Source organism: Lynx canadensis, chromosome D2 (assembly GCF_007474595.2).
Source record: "Lynx canadensis isolate LIC74 chromosome D2, mLynCan4.pri.v2, whole genome shotgun sequence".
Classification (NCBI taxonomy): Eukaryota; Metazoa; Chordata; class Mammalia; order Carnivora; family Felidae; genus Lynx; species Lynx canadensis.
In genome coordinates this window covers 35962667-35988708 of record NC_044313.2, presented here as the reverse complement: position 1 = coordinate 35988708, position 26042 = coordinate 35962667, and the positions used below count along the sequence as shown (strand labels likewise).

Below are 26042 nucleotides of genomic sequence, written 5' to 3'. Positions count from 1 at the left end.
TTCTCTTATCTTCCTGCATACCTGAACACAAAGTAATCGGCATCTTAGTCATTAATTCTGAATAGTTGAAGACGTTGTGAACATACCAATTTGCCTTTTGTTTTCAGGAGTGTTTTTGTTTTTGTTTTTGATCCAAGACAGAATTGTGTGAATTCAGTACAAGAGAGAAGGTTGTTTTTGGTGGTTTGCTTTCCTCCTCTTGCAGTTAGGCTTTCCTTCCTCCTACTGGTTCCCCCACCTCCCAGCCAGCAAAGTGTTACAGTTAATATCCTGCTAAAGTGTTAAGTAATAACTAAAGCCTCCTGTCCTTCCCTGGCCTTTCTCCCTTCTACTAATCCTGGTGAGCTGGGAACCCATAGCTTAAGAGGTGGCTCATAAGAGCCTAACTGTGACCCCCTCCCCCTGGATATTTTGCATTTTAGTGGAAAACCTTAAATTTCTGCTACCCCTTCATTTGAGGGGAGTGAATAAAGATTTAACACATACCTCTGAGATGTTCACCTATACCAAATTATTAAACATTTGGGGATTTAGTTTTCTTTGTATGTCACTGAATTGCTTAGTGTGAAATATTTAGGGCTTCCCGTCTTGTTTTTAAACATTGGGTGGGAGAAATACTGAGTTGAGAGGAAGGAATACTTTGTGGCCATTGCGTGCCTTACTTTATGCTGTGTCCTAGATCCGTTGCTTTGCCTGAAGTGTCTCATTCATCCTACAAACATTCTTTGGATATATCTCAGCATCAGGACCTCTGCTGGGTGGGACAAGATTACTAGGTACTGTTCAGTGCTGGTGGCCCACAAGATTACCACTTATACCTTTCATGTTTATAGTCCTTTATGGTTTATAATTTAAAAAACATTTCTCACTTACCATCTCATTTAATCTTCTATATGCTCATTATAATAACACAGAAGTATATAAAGAAAATCTTCCCTGTAGACCAGTGATTAAGATGATAATATTAATCTTAGTTTTTATAGGAGGAAAATGAAGCCAAGGGAAGTTAAGTGACTTGCCCTGACCGAAAATCAAGTTCTCTTATTAGGTCTAGTGTCCCTTCCTCCAAACCACAGCTACCTGTAAAATAAGGACTTTTTCAAATCATGTGCCTAGTCTCCTCTGGTATTTGAGTGTTTATATCACTAAATTTTCATATTGCATTTGCCCCATTTGAATTTCATATCTTTTTTTGGTAGGGCTTTTTTTCTAACTTTTCTATAATCATTCCTAACTTAGAATCATCTACATTCAGATTTGATGGAATATTCTTAGTTTCTGCATGTCAGTCACTTGTCCATTTATAATCCTCAGGGATTTAATCTGACCTCCCAAAATAACAGTTGTGGTTTTGTCATGATGTTTTAAAATATCCATAGCCCTGATGATTGGAGTAAATGCAGCTTTTCCTTATAGTCTGTACCTATTTTAGCTACATCTCTGTTCTTCCAGTATAAATGGAACTTGCTCTAGCCAACTGTTGAAATCGCAGTAAAGAAAATACAGCTAGTTTTTTCTGCCTCTCAAAAGAGAAAAAAAACAAGTTGTGTTGGTCTGTCTCTTTAGCATAGTGTATTTAAGGCACTTTAAAATATTTAGCTAGTTGCACTGTGTTTCACAGACTAATCTTGTCCCTATACCTAATGCTATTTATTTGTACTCACTTTTAGCATATTGACTTAATTTCCCTTTTTTTTTTTCTGGCTTTCTCATTTATTTTTCATATCCATAGCTTTTGGTATTTTGCCTTGCTGTATTTATTACTGGTAGAGTCATAAGCATGTAGGACTAGTTTCTTGACCTCCAATAGCAGTGCCTCTTTCAGCTGGAGTTTTTGTCATTTAACACCTTATTAATAAATTTGGTGTATTTGCTCCCTACTTGTTTCTTGTGGATACGTCTCTGTTGCCTGTTGTGATTTCATTTAGTAGTCCTAGATGGCAGGGATTATGCCTAACATATCTTTGGAAAGGTCCCTCCAGGAAGAAACCAGAGAAAGAGTACACAGAATAGGTCTTAGAGTGCCTACAAATATTCAGCTTACAGTCAGTGTTTATTTGAATGCTTACCATTTGCCATCCATAGTGCTAGTGAAGCACAGTCGAGCAATGGATCCAGAAGGGGGCTCAGCCACGTCAACCAGGTAACCCAAGACAGTGTGATATTAGACTTGAGAGAATAAGCTGAGTTGTCATGTAGGTACGCGGTGTATGTATATCATGGAAGTTCTTCAGCACCTTCAGGGTGTCTTGGAAAGTGGCCTTTGAGATTTCCCAATACCTAAAGGATAAACAAGGGCTGACCAGATTTAGCAAGAGTGGGGAGGGGTGAGGGAACTGGGACAGGATGCTCATTTGAAAGAAAGGAGACCCACCTCTGTAGTTCGAAGGTAAAAATGTTCATTAGGGCTACAGCCTAGACTTCAAGGGAGAGGCTGTAGAAGGAATGGGAATCTGGGATGGGTTTATTAAGTGTTTGGGTCGTTAGCCTAAGAAGAGAGTTGTGTTTTTTCTTTGTTTTTTTTTTTTAACTGGGGAGCAACACGATCCAATTTGTAGTTAGAGAGTCCTCTGGTTATGCTGTGGAGAAGGGTTTGACAGACAAGAGCCATAGCTTTCTAAGAGTTCGTTGAAGTGATGGAAGGTAGACATGGTAGTAATCTCAACCAGGGTAAGTGGAAGGATTCAAAGGCATTTAGTAGAGAGAGTCCTTGACAATTATTGATCATAAGGGAGGGCTGCATTAACAGGAAAAGAGACGTGGTTGAGGGGGATTGGAAGTCCTTCAGTTCTGTTCCCCTCTCATTCCACTGTCACTGATTTTAGGTAATCATAGATTTTGAGCTGTAATATCCATGGTTATAAAATAAATACATTTTATTTTATATGTCCCATTTAGTTTATTTTTATTATTTTTATTTATTATTTATTTTATTTTAAATGTCCCAAGGGGACATTCAATTTGAATATTTCCTAAAATCTCTGTAGGAAGACTTTTAGATTACAGAGGATAGTTTTATGTTAGAGATATTCTGTATAAAACGATTAAATAGCATACTTAGGTAGATAAAATAATTTACAATAATGAAAAAGCCATCTTATTTAATATCCCAGGGGAAATGTAAATAAAGTTCTAACCCGATTTTTTTTTTTTAATTTTTTTTTTCAACGTTTACTTATTTTGGGGACAGCGAGAGACAGAGCATGAACGGGGGGGGGCAGAGAGAGAGGGAGACACAGAATCAGAAACAGGCTCCAGGCTCCGAGCCATCAGCCCAGAGCCTGACGCGGGGCTCGAACTCACGGACCGCGAGATCGTGACCTGGCTAAAGTCGGACACTTAACCGACTGCGCCACCCAGGCGCCCCGTAACCCGATTTTTAAACATTATGCTATTAAACGTCAGTTCATTGATAATAGATTTATTAGCCAAGGACAGAATGTGAACTTTTCAGTATAGAATTACTTATCCATTACCAGGCCTTGACTGAAATAAAAATCTAGACATAAAATATAAAGTAATGAAAACATTTGTCAGATATACAGGTACCTCCAAATAGTTCCAAGAGTTATCAGGAGCCATTTGTGGTTCCCTGGAAGAGTCTGGATCAATGATGAAATGAAGCAAGTTATTGCTTTGGGATGATGCTTCTTTGATAGGAGATCACCAGTGGCAGTTCCTCCTGCATGCCATATCGGCAGTAATTCCCCTCTCTCCCTTCATCCATTCTTCTCTCCCTTTGTTCCTTATTTTCTTGTAAGCTCATTTGTTTCTTACCAAACCTCCCCTAAAATCCTGGACTTAGGAAATTCCCTTTGAGAGATGTAAATGATATGGAACCGGTACCTTTGTTTAGGTGTTGGCTTTACCAAAAGCAGGTCTGTGATTACGAACTTGCCACTTCCCAGGATCTTGGTTTCTACGTTTGTAAAATGAGAAAGCTGAAGTAGATTAGTGATAAGGGGACTCTCAGCGATGATTCTTTTATCTGCCTTTTCTCCCCCAGTCCTGTATATCCAATTGCTTCCAGGCCTTTGTTTATTTGAGGGTCTCACTGGTACTTGAGATTTGTTATCAGAGCACCTGCTCACATGGAAGCTTCTGTGGTTTGTTCCAACCCCATGTCAGAACCAAAGAACTAAGAGGTAAGTTACTGGCAAGTGTTCCCAGGGAAGAAAAGGAAACAGCCACCGAAAGTCCTATGTTTAGATGCTCAGAACCTACACGTAGGTCAGGAAACTTGTCTCTTTGTAACATTCTCTCTTACCATTTCTTTTGATACTAATTTTTTTAACCAGACAAATGTTTGAGGTTTTTTTCTTATTTTTTTCATATGTGCATTTTTTTTTCTTGGACTGGGAAAGGTGGGTGGTTGCTGAAGAAGGGAAAGGAGGCACCACCAAGCATTTTACTACATCTTGTGCTACCTCTGGGTACACAAGGCACAGATTTCCTTACCAAGGTTGTAATTCTTTGTTACCCCCAAGCCCACCATTTGTGGTTCTGATTGTGGCAATGCCACCTCTACATCCGTGTTCAAATACTGCTCTAGCATGTTCATCATCCCTCTTCCATTGCTAATAGAAGCCTTCCTAATATCCATCCTCAAGCTCATTTCCTCAGGGAATGCTGATTAACCCCACTTACTATTGACCACCAATCACATTTAAGCCCCCCTGGACCTTCAGTAAGTGGTATGTGTGTGTGTGTGTGTGTGTGTATACACACACACACACATATGTGTATACACACACATATGTGTATATACATATGCATACATATGCATACATATACAAGTGCATATACATGTATGTATACATATACATATATGTGTGTATGTGTGTGTGTGTGTGTGTATATATACATTTTCCATTACATGTTTTACATGCACTTGAAATAGGACGACTTTTCACATATTCATCTGTTTTGTCTCTAGGATGAAAGATTTGAAAGTAATCCTTCCACTCTAAAGTCATTTGACCAATGTACCCATTGTGATTGCTGTGACTTATTGAAGTTGATCCTAGCATGGAAATTGGCATATATATTTTAGGTTCTTATAAGGATGATAAAAATGTCATTGAAAGCTGTTTGAGAAAATGTATTGCTCCTGCTGTAATATTAACAGTGGTATTTTTTAAATGTTATGTCCACTCTACATAAGTTTTATGATAAATTGGATATTTTTAAAAGCTGTCTTTGTCTACTTGTTTGGTGTAATCACATTTGAAATAGATCTTTGAACACCTGTATGGTTGCTGGGTGGTTGTTGGGTTTGTTGGCCACTAGAACCATTTCCACAGTCTGTCCCTCTGGTGATAAGGAAGGTTAGTCCTGTCAACAGGAGATCAAACAAATAACTTTGCATTAATCGCCCCCCCCCAACTGTCAGTTCCCTAGCCCCCACTGCTCTCACTTCTGCAGAAGCAAAGATGATGTAATTGCAACACCTTTCCCTCTTATGCACAAATTGAAGCCACCTTTTGCTGATTACCTTTGGGATGTTCGCTTTGACTTTTGTTTTACTGGTGGAGACCACACGGATTTGCCTGCCACCGTAGGATTACTGGGTTGCAGTCTTCTAAGAAGCAAAGAACCAGGTCTAATTTAATGTTTAGCAAAAGAGTGGTTGTAGAAGAAATTTGTTAAATTTTTGGAATGCAGTAGAATAGGATTGAATGACTTTAAGGAATCTTTTAATGCATGGTTTTGAATACATTTTTGCAGTAAGTGGTCTCTTGCAGGTCTCAAAGCCACTACGAAGAGAACTGGGGTTTTTGTTTGTTTTGAACCTTGAAAATAGTAGTAACTCTTTACCTTTCTGCTAATACCCCCACCCCCACCGCGCTCCTTGCTCAGTTGTCCACGATCCCCACCCCACAGTAGTAAGTTCGTTAGTGATTTTTACATAAGGCGTAAATCAAGGAATGTCTTCGTCCCCGCTGCTGCGCAGGTGGGACTGGCTTGGGGAAGACGCAGTTGAGTAGACAGTTTCACAGGGTGACTCATTATCAGCACTGACCGTTGCTTTTAAACGCACCAGGGAAAATGTACCAGACATTGTTATGATGAAAACAACCGGGAGGGGTGGCGAGAAGAAGAACCGAGATGAAATTTGGCCAAGGCTGCGAGTCGCGCTGAAGCCAAGGAGGCCAGGGCGGGCGGCAGGCCGCAGCACCTGCGAGGAGCGCGGGCAGGCGGGCGTGGCCTGCGGGCGTGGCGCCGGGGGCGTGGCCGGGGGCGTGGCCGGCCGGCGGCGCCGGCGGTTGGAAGGGGGTGGAGTTGCCCTTGGAGGCGGCACCGGCTCTGGGCCCCGAGGCCCGCCGCGCCCTATCGGGCCCGAGCCGAGTGGCCCCGCGGAGCCGGCGCGCTCCCGCCTGCAGGGGGAGGGCGGACGGGGCGCGGGGACCGGCCAGGCCGCGGCGGGCGCTGTTTCTCTTTCACTTTCCTTCCCTCTGAGGCCGGCGCGCTGGCGGGCGAGGAGCGGCGGCGGCGGCGGCGGCGGCCGCGGGGTAGGTACCGGGCGGGCTTGAGAGCGGCCGAGGGGCCCCGGCCGCCCCCGCGCTCCCTGCCCAAGTTTGCGCCCGGGGCGGGAGCGGCACCTCCAGGCACCTGCCGCGGCCGGCCTCGCCTGGAGCCGGGAGTCTCTCGCAGCCGGGGGCGGGGTGTCCGGCCAGGGTCTGGGGGCTTCGGGGCCGCGTCCTGGCCTCGGGCGCGGAGAGGGCGGCGAGCTGCCGGCGCTCGGCCCCGGAGAGGCGGCGCGTCTTCCCCGGCGCAGCCCCGGCCCGGCCCGAGCGGCGCGTCCTCCGGGCCCGGGCCCGCGCACCTGCCAGGCGGGCGGGGCGGACTTGTGCTTGGACCGCCCCGGGCCGTGCTGCCGGGTCCCGCCGGAGGACGCGGAAAAGTTCCCTTCCTCCCCGTCACTGCAGATACTTGCTTCCTTTAACCGTCGTGGTGACAGGACTCTGTGGCTCGGGTGGTATGAGATCGGGACCGTGCATTTCCTCTTTCAGAAGACTTTCTCTTAACTTTGGAGCTTCCTGGCAAACCTGTGGACGAGGCAAGGCCCTTAGTCCCAATGTGTACAGGAGAAGCCGAAACCCAGGCACGGATATTAAATGCCTTGCAGAAGGTCATAAAGGGCCGCAGACCAGACCCCCCCCCCCCCGCCCCGGCCGGCTGTTATTTATGCTCCCTTTGTGTTACACCCTCGACACAGTTCTCCTGAGCGGTTAGGATGACACCCCCAGAACCTGTACCGTGCACATTCTCAATGGCGATGTGTCAATGGAGTGATGCCTTTTACCTCTCCCATTGCTTTATACTCACCTGTGAGTTAACCGCTAAGATAGGAGAAAAGTTCCTGTTCATAGGATTAACAGGAAATCAGTACCTTCCTTCATGCTGTTTTCTCCTAGAACACATTTGTTTGTAAGAAACCTTTAAAACTTTTTTTCCAGCAACTCCACGGACCAGCCAACTGTGCTAAACATTTCTGGAAAAAAAGTTAATGACCTTCAGTTCTTATTGTGTGCTAGCTTTATGTATATGGTCTTATTTAATCCTTACCACTCTAGGGCGCACGCACTCTTTTCATTAATAGTTTAAAAACTGAGATTTAGAGAGGATAAATAACATTGCCCAAGTTATACATTTACTAAATGTGACCAGTTTCTATCAAAGAATTTGCAGTCTAATAGAGGAGATAAAGAATGAATGGAACTATAAATTAAAAGAAAGATGTAATAGGAGAGTAGTAAGGGTTAAACCCGAGAAGAGAGTACACTGAGCATAACTTTGGAGAAGAGTTTCCAAGGATACAGGTAGGATTTAGAGGAGAGGAAGGGCTTGTTGGACAGTGGGTATATAGAGCCTGCAAAATGGACTATGAGAGATCCTTTCACTTTGCCTGAAGAAAAGTGTTGAAGGGTATGCTAAGGTCAGCCTGTGAAGGTCTTGTATGGAAAGCTAAGGAATGTAAATGTCTGTCTGTTTGTAAAGAGGGAACACTGACAATCTTTGAAAAGAGAACCCGAATGTGATAGAATAAAATAAATCTGGTAGAATGTAAGATGGACTGCAGGTGGAGAGGTAATATTCAAATAGGGTGGCTATGGATGGAACGGAAAAGGACATCAACTTGATTTCACTGACTGGATGCAGGGTACAAAATGGAAATAGGAAGCATTTTGATAGGATAATGATTTCAATTTTGAATCTTGTAACTTGTATTGGTAAGGACTCCTAATAGAGAAGTCAAGCAGGTAGTTAAACTGCATTACTGAAGAGGTAAAGATATCAAAACTGGAGTTAACCGCTTTGGGTGTCACTTGTAGAATTGAGAGTTAAGGCTCCAGGATTGGATGAATTTGTCATTTTCCTGAATGACACCATAGCAGGTTTACAAATTAATGTGACAGTGAATGAAGTGTTCTGTTCACCCATACACCCAATTTGGAGCATGTAACACTTGCTGCTAATATGTTATTAATACCGTATGAGGAATTTGACACTCTTTTTCTCTTATCTTTTTAAAATTACTGTGGAAACAGATATGGGAAAGCAGAACCACCAAAAGGAGTGATGACCAGCGATCTCATGATAAATCTGGATGTTAGTTCTCATGCCTCAGGACATCCAGTTGGGAACTCCACGCCGGCTCCTGGGATCAGACTTCATCCACTTACTACCCCTCTTTGCCTGAACTACTAAAGCCAGTCCTAGCTAACCACGAATGGCTACCCAAAGGAAACACTTGGTGAAAGATTTCAATCCTTATATCACCTGCTACATCTGTAAAGGGTACCTGATCAAGCCAACTACAGTGACAGAATGCCTCCATACCTGTGAGTATTCTTTTTTGTCATTTATGCCTCAGAAGTTATGGGCTACACTTATTCTTTTAAAACCACCACATTTTGTTTTTACCTAAATTTTAGCTTTCAAAACAATGAGTATTCCAAGAATTAACTTTGAATCTATTTTCAGGATTGAATTTGTCATTAACATACCAGGGGCATGAAATTTTTCTTGTATTATTATGTAATAGTTGACTTTTGTTTAATTTTCATGTTCTAAAAACCATAAACATGTTATTGGATATAGTTTTTTGAAAAGCGAACCATTTTAGCTTTTTGATTTAAAATTATATTGCAGGAATTAATCTCACAGGTTTTGTTTGGGTATGCTTGCTTTAATTCTTTGGCTTTTTAAGACTTTATTGTATGGTTGACTTACAAAAAGCTGTAGATATTCAGTGTATGCAACTTGATGAGTTTAGAGATAAGTATATGCCCATGAAATCATTACCATAGGTCATAAACCTATCTATTTCCTCTAAAAGTTTCCTCCCATGCTCTTGTTATTATTTTTTTGTGATATGACCACTGAATATAAAATCTATGCTCAGCAAATTTTAAGCATACAACACAGTAATATTAACTATAGGCTGTATGCCGTGCAGATCTCTAGGACTTCTTCGTCTTGTTGAACTGAAATTTTCTACCCTTTGACCAAAAAACCAGCAGCCTATGCATCACTTGGGAACTTATGAGAAATGCACATTAACAAGCCCCACTCCAGAATTACTGAATCAAAAGGTCTGGGAGTGGACCCAGCAATCTGTGTTCAATAAGCCCTCTAAGTGATTTGGAAGCATGATCAAGTTTGAAAACCTCTGTTCTAATATGGTCATGTCTATGGAACTCCTGTCAAGTTTCTTTCTCACCTGGCCTATCAGTAGAAGTTTCATTGTTCTAGCCACTTATGCCAGGATTCCACATACTTTTTGTGTTTCTGCCCATATGAAACTGTTTTCCTGTTTCAGTGAAAGTAATTCTAGTAAGTTCTAGTTTAATGCCTGTTATGTGCACCAAATAGATACTTTATTTTATATTATATATATATATATTTTATATATATTTTATATACTTGATTTCATTTTAGCTTTGCTTGAAACAGTCTGAGGTGGATATTGGGAAAGAGAGAGTATAGAGATTATCTTCATTTTGTGGGTGTGGAAACCTTGAGTTAAGTAACTTGCCCAGTGTCACAGCTAATGAGTGGTGAACCTTACTCAACTCCAAAGCTCGTGCTCTAAGATCCTCCCTCTCACCTGTTCTCCTGCTACTGAACTGACATAATACTACACCAGGAGTTTCAGATAGGTACAAAATAGAGAATCACCTGGAAATGGTTAAAATGGCAAATTTTATGTAATATGTAGTGTAGCACAATAAAAGCAAAATAGAATCATTCTAAGAAGCTGTTTAAAATACATACAGTCAGGGGCGCCTGGGTGGCTCAGTCGGTTGGGCGTCCGACTTCAGCCCGTGTCACGATCTCGCGGTGAGTTTGAGCCCCGCATCGGGCTCTGTGCTGACAGCTCGGAGCCTGGAGCCTGCTTTGGATTCTGTGTCTCCCTCTCTTTCTGCCCCTCCCCTACTCATGCTCTGTCTCCCTCTGTCTCAGAAATAAATAAACATTAAAAAAAATTAAAAATAAAATAAAATACATACGCTCAGATTCCCACCTGGAGCGATTTGGTGAATCAGTTGTGGTGAGGTCTGTGTATGTGTATTTTGGAAAACCTCTCCAAGTGATGGAGATATGTATTACCTTTGGGTATTACTGGCCTATGCTATTCAATTAGCAATTAACTATGAACTGTCTTGAAATACTAATTTGCTGTTGCCCTGTATCATTACTTAACTTGAATAATTACTAGTTAAATGTCATCGAACAAATATTTATTGAATACCTGTTGTGTGCCAGGCACTGTCCATTCTGGACACGGAGGATACCGCAGTGAACAGGATAGTCAAACATCTGGGCTCTCAAGAAGCTTAGATTCGAGTAGCTGAAACTAATAATAAATATGTGCCGTGTAAGATAATGATAAATGCTATGAAGAGAAATAAAGAAGGGTTGTGGATAGGAGAGATGGGGTTATTTTATATACAGTGTCAGGGTTGGCCTCTTTGATACGATGACATTTGAACACAAACCTGAAGGAATTGAGCTCTGTGTATATATGGGAAGAGCATTCTAGATGGAGGAAAAAGCAAGTATAAGGCCTTGAGGTGGGAATGCCCTTGGCAGGTTTATGGAACAGCAGTCAGAAGGCTGTCACTGCATGTCAGCTGAAAGATTATAGGGCCTTCAACCAGGGTAATGAGGTATGCAATGGAGGCGGGGAAGAGTGGATTGTGGATGTATTTTGGAGGAAGAGCCAATAGGATGTGAATACTCTAGGGCAAGGACTCAATCTTCTACTTACATGTTTCCCACTACACCAAGCATGGTACCCGGACCTGGTCCACGGTCTGTTTTGTTTTACTTCTTCTAACATTTGTGCATTATTTTCATATTTGGATTTCTTCAGCAAAAACTGCCAAATCTGGGAGATAAGAAGAAAGCACAAATTCTCCAATTTCTGCCTTTCTAATGCAGATTTTATATCTGTTTTTCTGAAAGAAAATTTTCTCTGGGACATAATAAAATCCCAATTTTAAATTGAGATGGAAAACAAAAGATTCCAGAAGTATAAACAGTCATGTTATAAGCAAGGGCTATGTTTATGTTTGCAACAGCAGTTTAAAGTCTAAAGGGGTAAGTGACAGTTTAACTGCACAAGTCATTCTGGCCTGAAAAACTCCTTGGCCATCATCAAGCCCCTTTGCTGAAAGAGAATGTATGTGGCAGAAGTGGGATTAAAAGACAGTGGTAGATAAATCATAAATGTGGCCTTTATCATCAGCAGAGAATACCAAATAGTAGAGTAAATGATGGAGTCAGATACTCAACCCAGTGTTTCTGGAGAGCTGAGGATCCTCTAGTACTCATCTTTATTCACTTTCTGGTCCTTGGATTTCTGGGTACTATTTTGCTTGTATTTATATTGGAGCTTGTAGGCAAAAATTATCCCATTTGCAAAGTATCTTATTTGTAACGATAAGATAATACTGCAACTCAGCGTTTCTCAGTCATTGGTTGGGTCTTTGATCTTACCCAGTTCTCTTTTTTTTTTAATAAGTTTTTTTTTAATATTTATGCATTTTTGAGACAGAGAAAGACAGAGCATGAACAGGGGAGTGTCAGAGAGAGGGAGACACAGAATCCGAAGCAGGCTCCAGGCTCCGAGCTGTCAGCACAGAGCCCGATGCGGGGCTCAAACCCATGAACCGTGATATCATGACCTGAGCCGAAGTCGGACGCTCAACTGACTGAGCCACCCAGGCGCCCTTACCCAGTTTTCTAATGTATAATATGGGTCAGATATAATGATGCTGTGATTTGAGATAGTATAAAATATAAAAGTAAGATGGCCAAATGGGACAGGAGGAAAGTGAGAAATGTTAAGTGACGCTGCAGTACATCACCGTATTTTTTATCTTGACTGATAGAATATAGAAAGAATATCTTATTAAAATAACTCTGTACAAAGACTGTGATTTTGTGATTCTTTAAGTAAAGCATGGGTAAAAAAATAGTTCTTATTATGAAAATTCATGATATAAGATTCTGGTCTTACTTGAATTTTGAAAATTAAAATATATAAATGGAGCTTTACCGTTGATGAGTAAAACCAGACATGGAATCTGCCCTTCTGGACTTTCTGGTCAAATGAGGAAGGACAGAGTAATCAAGTTAAGAAATATATGAAATTTGGATGCTGATAAGTGCAGTGAAACTAATGAAACGGAATGATATAATAGCAGGTATGTGTCGGGATATTGCAGCAGAATGGCATGCAAGATAAGAAACTAGAGTGTTTTTTGAAATTCCTAAAGCCATAGGCCCTGGCCTTCTCAGGCAGAGATGTGAGTAAGCTTGCGCCTGGCTGCGGTAGAAATGCATGCAGCAGGGCGGGAGGTGGGAATCATGCATGATGCTCCCCGCTGTCATATGGATACATGAAGTTACTTTTTTCCTTTGGGATACTCTGCAAATGCATTTCACCTCTTTGTCTCTCCTCCTCGGATCAGATAGGTTGATGCTCTCCCATTCTCCCAGTAAGTTCTGGAGCTAACACTGCCGGGCTTCCCTATTTATGTAGAAAGAAGGGCCAACAGAACCAGCATAAGTGACTGCAGCAGCCCTCGATGTTAGCACGCCAGCTGTGTGGAAGAAAGAGAAAGGGGCAAGCCAGTTAGAAGGATGTGGGAGGCAGAGGTGACAGGGCAGGCTGTGTCCCAGGCTCTGGGCAAGGAATTGCCAAAACAAACAGACAGACAAAGCTTACAAAAGCCCCCACTTTTAAGTAGGTTTGTACCTCACCTACTAACACCACTTCTCTAAAGCAGGCCAAGGACACTTGATTAAAAGATAAATTTTTTAAATTAGGTGGAAATTAACATACAAATGAGTTTTATCTTTGGTCACTTCATGCTAGATGAGCTAAATCCACATTAACCATGGTTGCAGATCTATGAGATCATTTTAATAACCCAAAACTTAAGGAAGTAAACGTCCCTCCAAATAATTATTGAATTATGTAAAATATTTAGTTGTCAGTCACTTTGCTAGCCACTGGAGTAGAGTGGTAAACAAAAAAAGATTGATTTAGAACTTAAACTCTATCAAGCAAACTTCTCATAAGCCAAGAAAAAAAATTCTACGTGTGTATTTGGATCTTTTTCTTTTCCATGTGAGCTCACCTACTCTGGGACTTCAGCTGCATGTGCTGATGTCTCCCAATCTTTATTTCTGGCATAAACCTTTCTTCTGAGCTTCAAAATCCTCCTGGTGTCCACCTGGATGTCCTGAAGCCATCTGGAGCTCAGCATGTCTAAAAATGAGTGAATGGGATACTGATCTTCAGTTATTCCAGCAGGAAATAAGCTCCTCACTCGACTCTGTTTACCCTCCCTAACAGAATGGGGACCAAGTCCTGTCTGGTCTCTCTCTTTAATCCCTCTCACATCTGTCCCTTCACTGCCACCCCCCTGTGACTGTTCAGGCCCTCATTACTTCTGCCCAAAGTCTCTGCAACCCGCTTCTAACATGTGTCAAAGCATGATCATTTAAACAGTTTACTGTCTTCACTGCTCACTCATCAGCTGACCCAGAATTTCTTAGAGATACCCAGCTGCCTCGGGATAAATTGAAACTACTTAGCCGTGCCCACATCTTCCTCCCTCACTGCCTACTGCACATACATGCACATACTTGGTTCAGCAGTGTGCTCTGCTTTAGAATGCACTTCACCCATATGCCCAGTGAGCAGATGCACATCCTTTAAAACTCATCTCCTCCAAGATATGCCACTGACTTGCTACCATAGGTAACTTTGGGTTACGTGTACCTTAGTGCCTGGTACTTAGGTGCTTGATAAAGGATTAAATGAATAAATAAATGGCCAATTTGTTGATTATTTTATTGTGTTTTTTCTTTCAGAGATTCATACGCAGTAATAGGTAGCTTGAAAGGCATGTAGGCAATGTCAATTAGGAATTACATATTTTGAAAAACGGTCTTCTACAATTTAGGGGGAAGCCTCGTGGGTCTTAGGGAGAGAGAGAGACACTGGATTGGGGACCAGAGATTGGCAGTTCTAGATTAAAGGATGCTCTGTCTCTTGCACCAGGATCCTCAGAAACTTTTTGAGGTTGCTTAGGGTGTATTTGCTTGTGGCTGTATAGGTTGTTGACTTAAAATTAAAGACTTTTCACTTCAACTAAGAACAAAGGAGCTTTGTTCCGGCAGCTAAAATGTGGAGAATACAGTGCATTGGTTCTTAACTCTCTTGTGGTTAGCGGCCCCTGTAAGAGTGATGATTCTTTCCCCAGGAGAAAAAGAAGGTTATAGACATAGAAATCTGTGGTACAGGAAAGGAAAGCTTTCTTCTTTGTGCCCTTTCAGAGATTGTGGCAGTAATCCCTGCACAGAGAACAAATTCTTTGGAAAAGTGTTGCTGTACTTAGTTTTTAACTTATGCAAAGAAGAAGGGTTAATTGATAATTAAGTATAGTTGATGTGACAGTTAAGGGACTTGGTGATTTTATGTGGTAATAAGTAAAAATGAAGGAACAACACAATCAGAAGGTGGTAAAATTTAAGTATAACCAACCATTTATTGTTTTAAACAAGTATCATAAATATATAAGTACTTTAAGGTACAGAGATTTCTTGATATGTTCATACTCGATGTTTAAAAATCTTAGGCTACATCCACTTGCTATATCCAAAGCGCAGTCTCCATCTGCCAGCAACAACATCACCTGGGAACTTGTTAAAAGTGCAAATTCTTGGGCCTTACCGTAGACCTGCTGAATCAAAATCTCTGGGGACAAGGCCAGAAATCTGTGTAATAACAAGCTTTCAGGTGATTCTGTGATGTGCTAGTTTGAAAAGCACAGCTCATGACCAGACTTTTATAATACTAGCATACTTCAACTAGGCAGTCTGTAATCATACTGCAATTAAATCACACCATAATTAAAATAAATGCTAATAAAAGATTAAGCTAATGGCTATTATTTATTGAGTGTTTGTTGTATTTGGGGTCATGAGCTTTACATTTATTATCTTATTCAATCTTCCCAAGAACCCCTCAAGTTAGGTGGTATTATTTAATCATTCAACAGATGTTTATTAGCACCTACATTGTGCCAATCATTATTCTAGCCAATGGAAACACAGCAATAAACAAGACAGACCTAGTCTGCACCCTCCTGGAACTTCTGTTCTAATTGGAGAGACAGACAGTAAGCAAGTAAACAGGATAATTTCAGATGCTATGTATAACAACAGCTACGAGAAACAATAAAACAGAGAAAGGTCTTTCTTGGGACTTACCATTTGAACAGAGACCAAAATAATAGGAAAGAGCAAGCTGTGAGAACGGTTGAGGGGAGAGTATTTCAGATTTTATCACAGTGTTTTTCACAGAAATAGGACTCAGAAAGGTTAAGTAACGAAGCTGATAAATGCTGGAGCTGGGTTTGGAATCCTGGACAGCTGACTCTGGCATATCTTCACAATAAATTATGATATTTTCCTAATTTTATTTTTTCTTCTTTCTGCTTGGCTTTGTTTCTGAAGCTTCTTTAAGCAAAGAGGTGAATTTAAATATATGTATATACAGAGAGAGAGCGTGCACATGTGTGCACATGAGCTCACACACACGGCTCTCCCAACTATGTTTGCATGACAGTATACCTGTCATTATGTACCCAATCATCTGAATTTATTAATTTATTAATATTAAATAGCCATTATATTGAAGGAAAGATATAAATTGAACTTTCCAATAAGGTATTCCTTATAAATTTCAATTTTTTGAGGCAAGACTTTTTCTTAGAATAAAAATCAAAGACCTAATTAGGAATTATATTTAAAGTCTCAACAGGTTGCACGTACAGTGTTTCAGGATTGTACTAGAAATGAGGTGAGGTCAATGGTATACTGATGTTACATGTTTCAAACAATATTTTGGCAGAAACTAGACATTCATTTATGAAAGTGATTATAGTGTTCATTTTGATGATTCTTTTTAAATAAGAAAATAATTATAGGTCTTAATCTAGGTGTTACTAGCAATAATGCTAAAGAAAAATCATTAAATTTATGGTTCTTTTAGCTTTTGAAACTGTGCATGAGATAATAAAGAATGTTTAAACAGTTGAGCAGAGCATCATAGTGGACACTAAAAGACAAAACTAGGGGTAACAAATTTAAAACTGAAATTGTCTTATATTGCCTCCTGAAAATAAATTATATCTAGGTCATAACTGTTTGTGATCAGTGATGGATTGAAAAAAAAATATGTACCCTAAAATAAGTAAGTATTCAGAGTTAGAAATCATGGTTAGTGTACTGGTATGTTTAAGAGTCGAACACAGTGGTTGAATGTAACCATTATGAGTAAGTACAGTCCAAACATGTAGAAAAGGCAGAAGACAATTTCTATTTGGATACTTTGAAGACTTTTCATAACTACTAATTTTTTATAACATACTGGTTTTTTTTTAAGTTTCTTCATTAGAGAGAGAGAGAGAGAGAGAATGAGTGGGAGAGGGGCAAAGAGAGAGGGAGACACAGAATCCGAAGCAGGCTCCAGGCTCTGAGCTTGGCTCGAGTCCACGAACTGTGAGATCATGACCTGAGCCAAAGTCAGATGCTTAACCGACTGAGCCACCCAGGCGCCCCGATTGGTTTTTACCAGGCTACTATATTGTATCAAAAAATTTAAAACCAATAGACAAAGCTTTGTTCTCTCAGAATGTTCAACTGCTGACATTTCTTTATTCAGTTAACAGAAAATGATCATTGTATTTTAGAAAACTAAAATAGATTTTAATTTCTGTTGAATTAACTCTTTTTAATTGTCAAAAAAAATCACTAGTAAACTCAGAATCTCTTCCCTTGCTCTAGTTAAGTATGTAGGCTGATTTCTGACTTGACTACAATAGGACACTATAGGCCCTAAAATTCTGGCTCCCTTTATTATTCCTAACCCTTGTGTCCTCCTTTATTTCACAAATATTTACCCAGCACCTCCTCCTCCAGGTACTATTCTGGGCACCTGGGACACATCAGGCAGCATAGTAGGCAATAGGTAAGTCATAGTGTATAGTAGTAGGAGGTGGTAAGTGCTCTAGAAAAAAGGAAAGTCAAACTGGGTAAAGGGAATTGGGCAGTGACATGTTACAATTTAAAATAAGCCTGGGGGCACCTGGGTGACTCAGTTGGTTGAGCATCTGACTCTTGATTTAGGCTCAGGTCATGATCTCATGGTTGTGAGATCAAGCCCCATCGATGTTGGGCTCCACTCTGTGTGTGGAGCCTACTTCAGATTCATTCTCTCTCTCTCTCTCTCTCTCTCTCTCTCTCCCTCTCCCTCTCCCTCTCCCTCTCCCCCTCTCTCTGACCCTTTTTCTTTCGCTCTCTCTCTTTCCCTCTCTTTCTCTCTCTCTCTCAAAAAAAAATAAACCTGTGTTCAGGGTAGACCTCATTAAGAAAGTAACATTTAGACATTTAAGGGTGCGTGGGTGGCTCAGTGTTAAGCGTCTGACTTCGCCTCAGGTCACGATCTCACAGTTAATGAGTTCATGAGTTCATGAGTTTGAGCCCCGTGTCAGGCTCTGTGCTGACAGCTCAGATTCTGTGTGTCCCTTTCTGTCTGCCTCTCCCTCACTTGTGTGTGCATGCTTTCTCTCCGTCCCCCTCTCCCTGTCTCCCCCCCTCCCGTCAAAAATAAATAAACATTTAAAAAAATTAAAAAAAAGGGAAGTGGCATTTGAATGGACAAGGAGGTGAAGGAGTTAGCCAATCACATATCTGAGGAGAGACTGTTTCAGGTAGAGGAAGAGCAAGAGCGAAGGCTTTAAGGCAGGCGTGTGCCTGCCATGTTGAGAAATGGTCAGGAGGCCAGTGTGGCCACATGGCAGTGGGTAAAGGAGAGTTGAGGAAGGTAATGGGGTGGATGTGGGCCACAGGCACAGTGCACAGTTCTTGTAGAGCCACTTTAAGAAGTTTGGCTTTTACTCTGAGAAAAACAAGACCCACTTCAGGCAGAGTTTTGAGTAGAGGAATAACATGATCTAACAACGTTTAAGAGCATTACTCAGACTCCTGTTGAAAATGGACCCGTTAGGAATGATTGCAAATAAGCCAGGCAAGAGGTGGTGATGGCTTGCACCAATGGGGTGGTGGTGGTAAAAGTGGTCAGATTCTGCTTGTATTTGAAGGCAGAGCCAGATTTGCTAATGAACTAATGGTGGATCATACAAGAAAAAGGAATTAAGGATATCTTCAAGGTTTTTGGCCTGAGAAACTTGAAGGATAAAGATGTCACTAAAGCATGTAGGACAAACTGAGGATGGGAGATCAAGTGGTTGTTTTTTGGAAATTGAACAAAAAGCTGTGAGGGACAGCTGTGAGACATCCAGAGATACCGAGTTGGGAGGTGGACATGGGAGTCCAGAGATTATCAGCATATAGATGTATGTAAACAATGGAAGCACCGAGGGACGGAGTGTAGATAGAGAAGAAGAGCAAGGACTGACCCGGGGACACTGAGAAGGAGAAGAGGAGGCCTGAGGTAGGAGGAAGACTGCGCGTCACCTGGAGGAGGAGTCAGCTGAGTCAGCAGGGTTGAGGTAGATAGGACTGAAGTGTAGACCTCTAGGTTTAGCTACCTGGAGGTCACAGATCATCTCATCAAGCAGTTTCAGTGGAGGGGTCAGGAGTGAAAGTCTGGATAGATGTGAAAGGATGGAAATTTCTTAACTCCCTGGTTTTGATGATTGTAGTATGATTATGTAAGTATTTAACCTTCATGAAGGTAAAGAAAAGGTGAAAAAAATCGGGAAGAGAGGAACTGGGGAGAATAAGTGTGGTACCTCTCAAATGGAGTGATAGCTCACAAGGGAAATAGAGTCAACAGAAGTTTGTGGGTTTTTTTTTAAGGTGGAGAAATAATATGTTTGCATGTTGATGGGAATCTCAGCAAAGTCTAATGTAGGTGAAAGGGGAGATGCACTGGAGCAGTGTTCTTGGACCATTGGGAGGGGATCTAGTCCACAGGCAGAGACTGGCGTGAGATAGACACGTGAATGTTTGGAAACAGGCAAGAGCAGAAAGTAAAGATGCTAGTAAGTAAACAGATGTGGTTTGAACTCTTTCAGTTTTATTTTTTTTTCTTTCCCTTTTGCTTTCAGTAAGAAGGAAGTGAGGCCATCGGTGGATAGTGAGGATGGGGGAGGAAATGTTGGGGATTTGAGCAGAGGAGAAGTTATGAAGTATTAGCAAAGAGTGTAACGGACTTGGGGCAGATGCATGACCCACTGACGTTCACGGTCATGAGTTTAAGGGGAGAGACCAGTCAGCATGGTGCGTGTGTTTGTCCCACAGTGTCCCACTGTAATCCTGTAGAAGCAGAGTATGTAGAGAGGTGGATTTTGTGGGGGTATAATAGTTTAAATGAACCAAGTATGTCGAAAAAGAGAGGCAAAAGAACTGAAGTAGAAGAAAGCAGAGCTATTCAAGGGCATGAATGAGGAAGTATAATTATTTTGATTGATCATGAAATTTGTATGGATAAGGAGGGGGACGAGGGCAGTGCTGCACTGACTGAACTACCAGACTCTACCCTGACCTTGGAGTCCTACTTGACTCCTTAAACCTTTCTGTGGAAGTGGGGTACCCTTTCTAGCCTTTCTGGACCTTTTGGTCTCCTGGACTACTTGGTCTGAGATCCCCCTACCATGCTTAAATCCCAAGACTCTATCCTGATCCTGTTCAGAAAATTCTTTTTGCTACCTGTTCCTCTGTCCTGGCCAGATAATAATAATAATAAAGCATTCTGCTCAGTAGAAACGAATGCTGTCCTTAGTGTTCACCATGAAACCACAACTCATGTAGGCCTTTGAAAGAAATATGCTATGTATGACATGAGAGAAATAAAGATGTTTATTAGTTCCTTATGGAAGTAAAACCAGAAGATACCATCTCATGGAAGCAAATGGCAGATATTCTGGAAAACTTTTTGAAAACTGTCAGTTTCACACATAAGAGTATGCATCAAAAGCAGGAAACTGATGCCTCTTCTCTTTGCAGATGACCACGGTTTACTTGCAGACTGTTAGCAGATAATAGATAAATTTTTCAAAGGCAAAAAGTATCAAATGAGTGCTATCAAGAAGGGCATATAAAGATAGTGATGTGTTTAAGGAAACTAGAAAAAATATGCTTCTGTGTTAACAGATAAAACTAACACATTCAGATGATTTTAACAAAGGAAGTCAGCATTTGATCACGTTCAATAAACAGGGCATTACTAATGAATGACTACACCAAGGACATGAGAGAAAAGAATATTATTGTTTTATTATCAGTGATAGCAGACTCTGCTCAAGAAGAGAAATTTGTGCAGATTAGTTTGTGTCATCAAAGCTGGGAAGCTAGCCCTCTGTGATACATAAGAGATGTGGGTGGACCATATATCTAAGATAGCAACAACAAATGGTCCTTGTACCTGTTGTGAAGAACTCTCTCCCTCAAGAATTTGAAAATAAAGTAAAATAGATAGCCCTTGAATAAACTGTGAAATAAACAGATGACAGTGCTTCAGAGCAGGTATGTGCAAAGTGAGTGGGAAGAGACAGAACAAGGTAAGACCTAGGCAAGTGGGGCTGTGCTGGAATTATATTAAACATATAAAGTTAAGGAAGGAATGTGTAGTGGAGAAATGTTGGTAAATCTTGGAACCTCCACCCCAGAAAAAGAAATACCACACATGCAGAGATAGGCAGTTCCCATTCAGGTGAAGGAGTGTGTCATAAATATCATACCTGAATTGCAAGACTCTCTAGGGTGGAAATGGCTGCAGAGGATTGATCCCACTACATGATAGACATTTCAAGTTTCGTTAGCAAGGTCATCTGGTATTTAAGATGGACACATGAAACTGATGCCGTTCAATATTCAATTTCTCTGATTCTCCTCCTCATTTTATGTTCATCCACTGATCAATATATAGTGGTAGCTCACATGTACTGAATATTTACAAGCTCTCTGCCACGCATTTCCATACTTTGCATATACTATCTCATATAATCTTCACAAGAACCCTGTGAGATAGGAACCTTTGCTGTCTTCCTCGTACATAGAAGTGCAAAGTAAGTAATTTGCCAAATGAGAGAACTGGGACTCAGCTCCAGGCAGTCTGCTGCAAGACCATTTTTATCTAGAACAACTGTGTTGTATACTACCTGGTTCTCAAGTAGATCTGCATTATGGGGAGAGTGAATTAATCCCACATTCTTTTGACTATGTTTTGTCCAGTGACAGTGATTTCCTTATGGTGAATAAGAAAGTAACTTCTGAATGACTCCTTGGTCAGGATTTCCTGGTTGTTTTTTGGCTGCCTCAGTGAGAGAGCTTTGCAAGGTTAAAATCTCTGGTGCTAATCTCACAGAGATTCAGGCTTAATTGGTCTTGGATGTGGTCCACCAATCTATCTTTTAAAAAAATCTCACTGGTGATTGTGGTGATTTGAGAACCACTACTTTTTAAAAAAACGTATTTTTATTGAGGAATAATTGACATACAATATTATATTCGTTTCAGGTATACAACATAGTGATTTTATATTTACCTACATTATAAAATGGTCAACACAATAAGCCTAGTTACTATCTGTCACCATATAAAGTTGACACAGTAATATTGACTGTATTACTATATATATTACTGTACTATATATACATTACTATATATATTACCATATTATATAAACATATTCCCTATGTTCTACCTTACAGCCCATGTCTTATTTATGTTATAACTGGAAGATTGTAGCCCTTAATCCCTTTTAACTATTTCATGCATCCCCCCCATCTTCATCCCCTCCTAACAAACTAACAACTATTAGTTTGTTCTCTATCAATCTCTTTGTTTTATTTGTTCCCTTTTTTTCTTTTTAGATTACACATATAAGTGGAATTTGGTTTTCTCTGACTTATTTCACTAACCATGTAGGTCCATCCATATTGTTGCCAAGGGCAAGATTTCACTCTTTTTTATGGTTCATATTCATATGTATGCATATTATGCATGCATATTATACATATTATGCATGCATACAATACACACATACATGTACATACACACGCGTATATACATATATACATACCCCAGAAAAAAGAACCACTGCTCTTTTTTAAAAAAATTTTAGTGTTTATTTATTTGAGAGAGAGCACAGGTGTGCACAAGCAGGGGAAGGGCAGAGAGAGAGAGAGAGAGACAGAGAATGAATGAATGAATATGAATACCAAGCAGGCTCTCTGCTGTCAGTGCTGAGCCCAGTGTGGGGCTCCAACCCACCAACTGTGTGTGAGAACATGCCCCGAGCCGAAATCAAGAGTCCAACACTTAACTGACTGAGCCACCTAAGCACCCTGAGAACCACAGCTTTAGATGATACAATGATTTTTACTCTGTGCAACAACCTAGTTCAGATACAAGAAACGGTGAAAAGAAAAATTTTGCTTAGAAAGCTTTAGGCAGAAGTTTAAGGCTATTTGTGCTGGGCGAAATATAAGCATCAGTTAAAAAAACGCTTAAATGCCTTAAGTGAAATCTCTATGTCAAGGACCAAGTGTTACAGACATTAAGATTTGGTGTGTGGCGCCTTGGATTTTAGGCCTGGGGCTGCACGGCCTGAGGATGGATGTCGTCTGCGCTAGGCAGCCGACCAGCTGCGGACAGCCGCTCCGCTCCGGCTCTCCGGTACTGCATTTCTCATTTGCCCAAGGGGGTGGTAAAAGTCCATCCTGTAATGACACAAAGCCTTGAGCCCAGAGCCTATATTTGGTTAGGCTCAGGAAATGTTAGCGCTTGTTGCTGTTTAAGTGTTTTCCAACTGGGGATATCTTTGGTGAGCCTGATTCCCTTTCTCACCCAGGTGTTTCTTGTGGCTAGAGCATCTGTCCATAGAGGGGCTGGTGAGAGTGAAGACTCTAGTTGGTCTCCATACACAGTCTTAACCATGGGCCAGGACTTTTTCAACATCTTTCTCAGACTCGCTGATTTAACCAGTACAGCAGTTGAGCAATTAATTAGAAAGCTTGGCATTAAATCTTTAAGATATTTTAAAAATGTATTTTCCACCTAATATAAACAATTATAAACTAAGAGAGGTCAGTTTTGTAATGATGGATTTTTTAAGCATCTAAGGGAAAGTAAATCCTCCCCTTACTTTTTTCAGTTTTGCTAAAATCCTGGCCTGGATTTTCTCAGGTTCTAATTCATATAAGGTTGTGCTTTATTCAGCAGTTTTTAAAAGCATGTAGGAAATGTATTTTCTAGAGTTTTTTTTTTTATTTTAAGGAATAAATGAGCTATTAAAGGGGCTATTTTGTGCAAAATATTTAGCTTAAAAGGAGATCTGATTCTATACATAGACATTTTTAAGGTTTCCAAATTAAGTGGTAAGGCATTCTTTTTCTATATATTATAGGTCCATAGAAATAAAATCAGAAGAAACTATATCATGTAGACATGCATTAGTTAAGCAAATGGGCTCTTGACTCAAACCCTGGCTTTTCACACTTACTGACTCTATGATTTTTGCCAAATTATACTAAAGTTCTACTCTATTTCTTCAGCTGTAAGAGGCCTAATAATATTACCTAATTAATAGGGTTGAAGCATTTAGGGTAGTGCCTGGTACACCTGGTATTTTCCTCTGTAAAGTTAAAAAAATCTTTAAAATTTGTGATTTCATATCAGAAAACCTGGATTCAAGTCTCTGTGCTGCCATTCATCAGAGTAGGCAGGTAACTTGGCCTGTGGAAACCTCTTCTTTGTATTCAAAAGTAGAATAAAGTACTTTATCTCAAATGTTGGTGTGAAAAATAAATTCACCTCCTGATGGGGCTTTCTGCATCCCTCTAAAACAGCACTCATTCAGTAGAAATAAAATGTGACATTCCTGGTAGACAGCCAGGAATTCCTGAACTTTTTGAGTTTGATAAACCTTTTGAACCACAAGGATCAGAGCTCCAGGGTCGGATCAGAGATTTAGGATAGGATCAGGCTTTGTAATACTCTTCATTCTTGCCTCTTATCTGTCTTTTTTTTTTTTTTTTTTTTTTTTTTTTTTCTTTCCCAACTTTCAGAGACTTATCTTGTGTCCCTGGGAAAAGAGCAAATACTAGCAAGCTTTGAAAGAATTCAGCTTCTCTGCTCTCCACTTTAATATAGCTTACCAAGAAAGTCCTTTCTTCCCAAACATTGACTTTTTAAAAGACATTTAGAACCTTCTTGGGGCCAAGGGATTTGGAAGACAGAGGAAGTATTCATATCTAAGCTCTTTTATTTTTAAGGTTTTTTGATACTGTTTTTCTCATCCAAATTTGGGGAGAATTTTAGTGAGGTATTGTCCTAATAGCTGTATGCTGGGAAAAAAGAATATGGGAATCAGGTGTACTTACCTAACAAAAAATATCTGCTCATATGTCATCTTCTTAGAAAGCCCTACCCTGGCCACTCTGTCTAAAATATAGTTCTTAGCACTCTAGCTACTTTTTTTTTTATATATAAATATCACTTATTAATAAAATTCTTTGCTTGCCTGTCCAAAGAAAATACAAGCTCCGTAAAGGTCTGGGCTTTGTTTTGTTTGCCCCCGCATCCCCAACTCCTAGTACGATGCATGGCATTCGGTGTCTATTGAATCAATGAGTAAGTGAAAGGAAGTACCAAGATATCATTCTATATATGTACTAATGACTTTAAAATTAGAGACCTAGTAGAATTCTTCCTTGACCATTGATGCCCTGACGGACGTATGTGAGATGCTTGAATTTTCAGACCTAATCTCAGTGGGAGGAATCCTAGTGTTTACTTTTGATCAATTGTTTACATAAACTTTTTACTTCTTTTAGTTAGTGTGGGGCATGAGGAGGGGGGAAAGTAGTAGTTTGTAGTGGAGTTGAAAAAGGGAGCTGGGGGAGCTGATCTGTACTGGGTAAGAATTTCAGATTATACAGGGTAATAAAATGGAGGAGGGGGTATTGAGACAGGAAATTAGATCAGTTTTTTTTTTTTTTTTATAGTTTAGGTGCTATAAATATGTTTAAGGTTTTTGGGCAAAACAGTTGACATAGTAGGTAATAGAAACCTAGGGAAAAGGTGAGAGAGATTCATAGCCAGAAAGATTTGTACTGTTAGAGGAAACATAGGCTATATGGACTTGTGGCCAGAAATCCACAAGTCGTATTTCTGTTGTCTTTGTTTAGAACTTTTATTTAAAATCTTACTTACACCTGTCCGTTTCTCAGTTCTTCCACTTTAACGCTCATGCCTTTGTACCGACTTGATGCCACTACTGTACTTTGTGCTCCGTGGAGTTAGGGCACTTGGGAGCACAGACTCACCAGGCTCTGGCATGGCCGGCAGTTCCATTGTAACTCCCCACCTGTCCCGGGAATTTTCAAATGTGTTGAAAATTCTCAGGTTTTATTAAGAACTATTTATGTTGCATTCAAAAGAAGTGCAGAGTTACCAGTTTATGCTTCTTTTCCTTCTTTAAA

At 40.5% G+C, this 26042-nt stretch overlaps 1 protein-coding gene across 1 annotated transcript in view; it reads left to right on the top strand.

Moving 5' to 3' along the window:
* PCGF5 (polycomb group ring finger 5) overlaps positions 1-26042 on the top strand; it is a 117679-nt gene that overhangs the window by 46838 nt on the left and 44799 nt on the right. The window contains 1 exon segment of the mRNA XM_030334991.1: positions 8553-8846. Within this exon segment, the coding sequence (XP_030190851.1) occupies positions 8735-8846 (112 nt within the window). The 5' untranslated portion in view covers positions 8553-8734.